This window comes from Belonocnema kinseyi, chromosome 6, assembly GCF_010883055.1.
Source record: "Belonocnema kinseyi isolate 2016_QV_RU_SX_M_011 chromosome 6, B_treatae_v1, whole genome shotgun sequence".
Taxonomy (NCBI): domain Eukaryota; kingdom Metazoa; phylum Arthropoda; class Insecta; order Hymenoptera; family Cynipidae; genus Belonocnema; species Belonocnema kinseyi.
In genome coordinates, this window is record NC_046662.1 from 44,286,733 (window position 1) to 44,293,522 (window position 6,790).

The following is a 6,790-nucleotide window of genomic DNA, read 5'->3' on the forward strand; positions in this document are numbered from 1 at the left end:
ATGTTTAAAAACACTCAGAAATCAATTTTATCATCAAATAAAACTACTTACTTGGAAATTCTGATTGACTAAATTGATGGTTCAGAAAATTCTTAATCTTTATTAATAGATAAATTGCATAGAACCTCATTTATATGTCAAAGGGGTTTATAAAAGACTTTTTTTTATTATAATAACTCATTCAAAATAGAGGACTTTTAGGAGAATTTTGTAAATTTGGAGACATTTCGGAAAAATTCTTCAAACAGCGGCAACAAAAAAAAAGAGGGAAAAAAATGGAGAAAGGGGGAAAAATGAGAATTATATAAATACTTACGACATATAAACCACGGTTGTTTTGGCAATCCAACTGTCCATTACTCGTGTGCTGAACAATCATGCTTAAAAGAGGATGAGGGGCCGAAACGTCTGCGCATTCAAGTTCGGTAACTTTTTGAATTTTCTGCAGTAATTCCAAACACATTGGCATCTTTTTAGCCAATTTCAGAACGAAGCAAGCTGGTAGTATCGATGAATTCGTACTGGTTAGAGCAGCATACGATGGTGTGCTAAAAAACAACAAATAATGCATACATTTTATTTATTATTATTTATTATTATAAATTCGTTTTGTTGTTGTTATTAAAAATTAATTTCCTTAACTGAAAATTTTAATATTTTGTTCAAAAGAAACTTTTTTAAATAAAACAAAAAAGGAAAATTTTTTATAAACACATTATAATTTATACATAAATAATATATATACAAATTATATATAAAATATATATAAAAATTTTCCAATTGAGGTAATAAAAACTGATATTTCTTGATATTTCATGTTTTATAATATATATCGAAAACATAATATATATTATATAATAAAGGTAATAGAAACTTGATATTTCTTGATATTTCAACTGTCTTTTAGAAAATTCTCACTTTCGGCTCGACAATTCAAGAATTTCATATGAAATTGTAAATATTTGATTGACAATTTAACTGATTGGCGGTAAATTATCTTTTTTGTTGAAAATTTATACTCTCAAGTTGAAAATTCATCTGTTTTATGAAAAAATCGACAATTTTTTTATAAAATTCAACTATGTTGTTTAAAAACAAACAGCTTTGTAGCCAATTATTATTATTTTTTTAAATCAAATTAATTCTCCCCAATAAAAATGAAACTACTCTCTTTTGGTAAAAAATGTTTTTTTTAGGCTTAACAGTTCAACTACTTTAATTAGTTGATAATTGTGGTATTTAGTTTAAAATTCGTCTTTTCTAGAGAAAATTAATTTTCTTGATGAAAATTAATCTGCTTAGGTTCAAAATTAACTTTTTTTTTGTTGACAATTCAACTGTTTCGTAGAAGACCTGTATTTTTAGCTCGAATTTAAACAATTTTCAATCAAAGATATAAATTTTTTACTGAAAATTAAAAAATGTTGCTAAAGTCATACTTCTTAGTCGAAAATTCAACTGTTTTACTGAGAATTTGTCTTTTTTCTTCATAAATCAACAACTTGATTCTGATTTTCTTTCTTAAATGCATTTTTTTAAAGTTGAAAGTTCAACTATTTTGTTAAAAATTGATCAATATTTTTGAAAATTCATCTTTTTGGATAAAAAATCAAAGTTTTTGGTTGAAAATTCAACTCATTTTAAAAATGTAACTAATTTGTTGTAAGCTCGTGTTTATGAAAATTTAACTATTTTCTCAAAAATTCGACTTTTTGTCTTGAAAATTCAACGTTGTGGTTGAGATTTTTTTCTTTCTTGTCTGAAAAATAATTTTCTTAAAAATTCATCTTTCATGGTTGAAAATTTTATAAATTGGTTTAAAATTTAATTATTTCGTTGAGAAATCAACAATTTCGTTCAAAATTCATTCTTTATCGTTGAAATTAATTTGTTTTGTTAAAAGCTAGTCTTTTTAGGTATAAATTTTACTTCATTTTTTTCAGATTCATTATTTTAATTTAAACTCAATCATTTTAGAATAAAAATTCAACTTCTTAATCGAAAGTTCATCTACTTTCTTAAAAGTTCTTTTTTTTTGTCCAAGATTCATAATTTTATTTGAAATTTCGCGTTTTCTTTTGGTTAAATCTTTTTTACATGAAAATTGAACTATTTTGTTTAAAATTCAACTGATTGATTAGGAATCAACTTTTTTGTTGCAAATCCATATTCTCGGGTTGAAAATTTAACTGTTTGAAAGAAAAATTATATTTTTGGCTGAAAATTAATCTCATCTAGTTGTAGAATTTCGGAAACTAAAACATTATAAACTGAACATTAGGATAGTAAAATTTGAACGAACATCACATCAATTGTTTACAATGTTAATATTTAGTTAAAAATGTATGCATTTTGTTGAAAATTAATCTTTTCGGGTAAAAAGTTTTTTTCTTAAGTGTAAATAAAGTATATATATATAAATAAAAGTTTAAATAAAAACCAAATAAATTTTTAAATAAAGTATTATTTCTTGGTTGAAATTTCTACTATTTGGTAGAAAAGATGTGTATTTTATTGGCAATTAATTTTTTTTTTATATAGAAAATTATTTTTTGTTGTTAAAAATGCAAGTGTATAGTTGCAAATTAATCTGTTTTCGTTGAAGATTCAATCATTTTGTTGAAAATTTATTTCCTTTATTAGAAAATTCAACTATTTGGATGAAAATTCATGTATTTTCTTTACAAATCGTCTTTTTGATAGAAAATGAAGATTCTAGATTCCAAATTTAACTGTTTGGTAGAAAATGTATTTAACTTATTAACAATTTCGTCTTTTTTAAAAAAAAATCTATCGTTTGGATAAAAATGCAAATCTATAGTTGAAAATTAATCTGTTTTAGTCAATAATTCAAGTATTTTGCTGAAAATTCGTCTTTTTTGGTTATATTCAACTGTTTTTACTTTAAAATAAAATGTTTGCTTTTTTAGTAACAACTATCACATTTTTTTTATGAAAATTAGTTTTTTCAGATTGAAAATTTATCTGTTCTGTAGAGAATTCGTCTGGTTTGCTTGAAAATTCAACGATTTTTGGTAGATTTTAAAACTTTTTGTGGAATATTTAGGCAATACTTTAAGAAATTTTTTTTATAGCAACTTCAACTATTTCGCTCAAACCTAAGGCGACTGTTTTAATCGAAGAAAAAAATTCCCGGTCATTTCCCGGACCACAAACATTTCTCCGGTCAATAAAATTTTAAAAATCGAACTCTACTAAACAGTAAAAGTAAAGTAATAAAAACTAAACAACAAATTAAAGCACTCGAAGTGGAACTCTTGAATTTTAAACTTTTAAAATTGAAATTTTAAAAGTTTTTATACTCAAAACATTTTGTATTCAATTGCTGAATAATTTATACGTATCCAATAATAAATTATAGACTTGAAAGATTTAGATTAGGTTCAAGAAATATTATATTATATTTGATTTGAACACCTTAAGAGATCTAGAAGTTTTTTTTTAATTTTTTCAAATTTCAAATTATTTTGGAAATTTTTTCAGAACTTCTAAACAATTTTTAAAATTAATTGAATTTGTCCTACAATTGTTAGAAAATCCTGCAAATTAAAAAAAATTCCTTAAACTTTGAATTTATAAATAACAATTGAACACTTTTTATTTGTATAAACAAAAAATCAGATTAATTTTGAGAGACATTTAAAATTTTTTAAAAGATTCCAAATTAATTTAGAACTTGAAATGATTTTAAATAATTTAAATGAAATGTGTGTACGGACAAAATTTGGCTATTTGTACCGAAATTTCGATTCAAATACCCACAACACATTTGAAGATTTTAAGAGATTTCCAAAATTGCAACAAAAAAAAAACCCGGCCAGATTTTAAGGATTTTTTTTAAATTTGCAGGAATTTCTAAAAATTGAAAATTCCCTGTTCAAATAGAAAAATTTAATTCTTTTAGAAAAATGCCTTGTTCAAAACCAGAATATGTATTTTTTTCGAAAATTCTGTATTCGAATTTTTCTGTAAAATTCTCTGTTCATATTCATCATTTTAATTTTTTTCGAAAATATCCCGTTTCAACTTAAAATTAGAATTCATTATTTTAACAAATTACGTGTTCCAGCTCGGAATTTGTTTTAATTTTTAAATTCCCTGTTCCAAGAAAAACCATAATTCTTTTGGAATTCAACTCAGGATTGTTAAAAATTTGAAAATGTCCTACTTCAACTCAGAATTAAATTTTTTTGGAAAAAGTTCCTGTTTCAATTCGGACTTTTTTTCCACTTTCGAAAATTTCCAATACTAGCTCGGAATTAGTTAAAATTTGAAAATTCCCGGTCCCCAGACAGAATTATTATTCTGATTAAATTCCAGTTCCAACAATAAATTTGTAAAAAAATGAAAATTTCCTGTTCATATTAAAAGTTGAATTATTTTTATTTTAAATACTTTAAAAATCCTTAAATGCTTCGAAACTTTGTTCCAAAATATTGAAGCATCTACATGTTATTTTACACTTTTCAAAATAATTTTTTTTTTAATTCTGCCAAGTTAAAGTAATTTTCTTAAAATTTTCCACATTCATGTTTAACAATTTTGTAAATCTTTTCAAATCTTTTTAAGAATTCTCTTAAAATTAGTTTATTAAAATAAAAAGTGATTTTCAATTTTCGTAGAAAATGGTTTTTCTTCTTATGAAGCCAGTCAAAATTCTTAAAAAGCTTAAGAATTTTTTTGTTCTAAATCTGCTAAAATCTATATTTTGTTTTAAATTAAGCCTTGGGCTATTTGCACACTAATTTGTGTATGAATGATCGAACTTTTTCAGTACACATAGACAATTCGTTTAAATTATTTATAATTTTTAAGTTATTTTTTATTTATTGAAATCTTCTAAATATGGAATATTTTAGAATAAAATTATATTTGAAATTGAATAAAAACCTTTAATTATAAATATAATATTTTGAAGTTATTTAAAAATTAAAAATAGTATATCATAATTGAAAAAGATAAAAATTAAACTAATGATTTAAAAAAACGGTTATAATCAAAGTTAGGATTTATTCTAAAAATTTATAAAATTCCCGGTAAAAAAATTAATTCACGGTCATAATTGAAAAAAATATCAATCCAACTAATAAAGATGATATTTATACCAACGAAAATTGTGATCAAAACGACAAATTTTCCACAAACAAACATTTTTCTCTCAAGAAAGAAATGAAATTTATCTAAATTGTTGAACCTTCAAGCCAAAAGACGAATTTTCTCTACGAAAATTGAATTTTTAAAGAAACAATATGACTTGTGCACAACAAAAATTGCACAAAACGGATGCATTTTTACCCAACAAAAATGAAATTTCAAACCAAGAAAGTTATTTTTTTTTTATCGAAAAAGGAGAATTTTCAACTAAAAAAGATCAATCTTAAAAAAGGGAAGTTACATTTTCAGTTACGAAAATTGTTTCGGTTCGAAAACACTTTTCACGGTCAATGAAATTTAAAAAATGGAACACTAAAGCTAAAAAATTTTCACTTGAGCTAATAAAAACTGAGCTGCAAATGAAAGCACTCAAAGTGGAACTGTTAAATTTTGAACTTTTAAAATTAAAATTTCAAAGTTTTTAATTACAAAATTTTGTATACAAATGCTCAATAATTTACGCTCTAAATTAAAAAATCAATCAATGAACTTTAAAATTATCCAATTTTAAGGAATTTTATGCTAGAAACAAGAAATATTGAAAAATTGAAAAAAATGTAACTGAACACTTTTTAAATTAAAAATTCAATTATTTTCTTTTTAAATAGTTTAAACATCCTTGGAAAGCTTCAACATTTTATTTTAAAATCTGTCGAAGTGAATGGAATTTTGTCTACAATTTTCAGAAATCCTACAAATTTTAGAAAGTAGAAGTTTTGAAAAGATTCAAACTTAATGGAAAACTTGAAATAATAGCCTAATATAAAACAAAATGTAGATTTTCGCAGATTTTAAACAAAAAAATAGGTTATTTTCAAGAATTATGAAAGGCTTCCAATGAATAAACATATTTTCTTAAGATTCTTAGGAAAATTAAAAATAATTTTTCATTTTGAAAAATTATTTTAAGAGAATGTTTAAAAAGTTTTTCAAAGATTTAAAGAAAATTTTCAAAAAAGATTCTAGAAGATTTTGAAAAAACTTTCTAATATTTGCATGATATTCTTTAATCTTTTTAAAACTCCTAAATATCTCTTAAAATAAGTCAAATTTTTTCTACAAATGTTCATTTGTCAATTATACATCCAAATTAAAAAATTTTACTTACAAATCAAGCATTTTCCAAAATTTTAACGATTCCAGGTTTTCCATGTCAAACAATTCAGTTAAAGATTCTTTACTTTTAAAAATTTGGTTTCAATTTACTTGTCTTAAATAAAAAATCAAATATTGCTAAATATTCAATAATTAATCTTTTTTTCAATTAAAAAATTTAAAATTGAATAGGTCAAAAATGGAATATTTTAGAGTAAAACAATATTTTAAATTTAATAAAATCCCTTAATTAAGAATATATTATTATAAAAATATTTTGAAATTAAATATAAATAAAATAAATTTTGAATAACAAAAAAAAAACGGATTTTAAATAAAATAGTTCAATTTGCAACCAAAGTGATGAATTTTGAAAAAAAAAATATGAATCTTCAACTGAAATAGTTCAATTTGAAACCAAACAGATGAATTTTCAGCTAAAATTTTGAATATTTAACTGGAATACTTTAATTTTTTCAACAAAAATGTGCATTTTGAAATTAATTTTCTACCAAAAAAC

The 6,790-nt window shown here is 22.7% G+C and overlaps 1 protein-coding gene across 2 annotated transcripts in view; it reads right to left on the minus strand.

The window, feature by feature from the left end:
* The window catches only part of LOC117175121 (mediator of RNA polymerase II transcription subunit 1), a 37,813-nt gene that overhangs the window by 10,233 nt on the left and 20,790 nt on the right, over positions 1–6,790 (minus strand). For both annotated transcript variants that reach the window (XM_033364696.1, XM_033364695.1), the window contains exon 7: positions 317–548. In XM_033364696.1, coding sequence (XP_033220587.1) covers positions 317–548 — 232 coding nt within the window. The remainder of the gene's footprint in view (positions 1–316; positions 549–6,790) is intronic.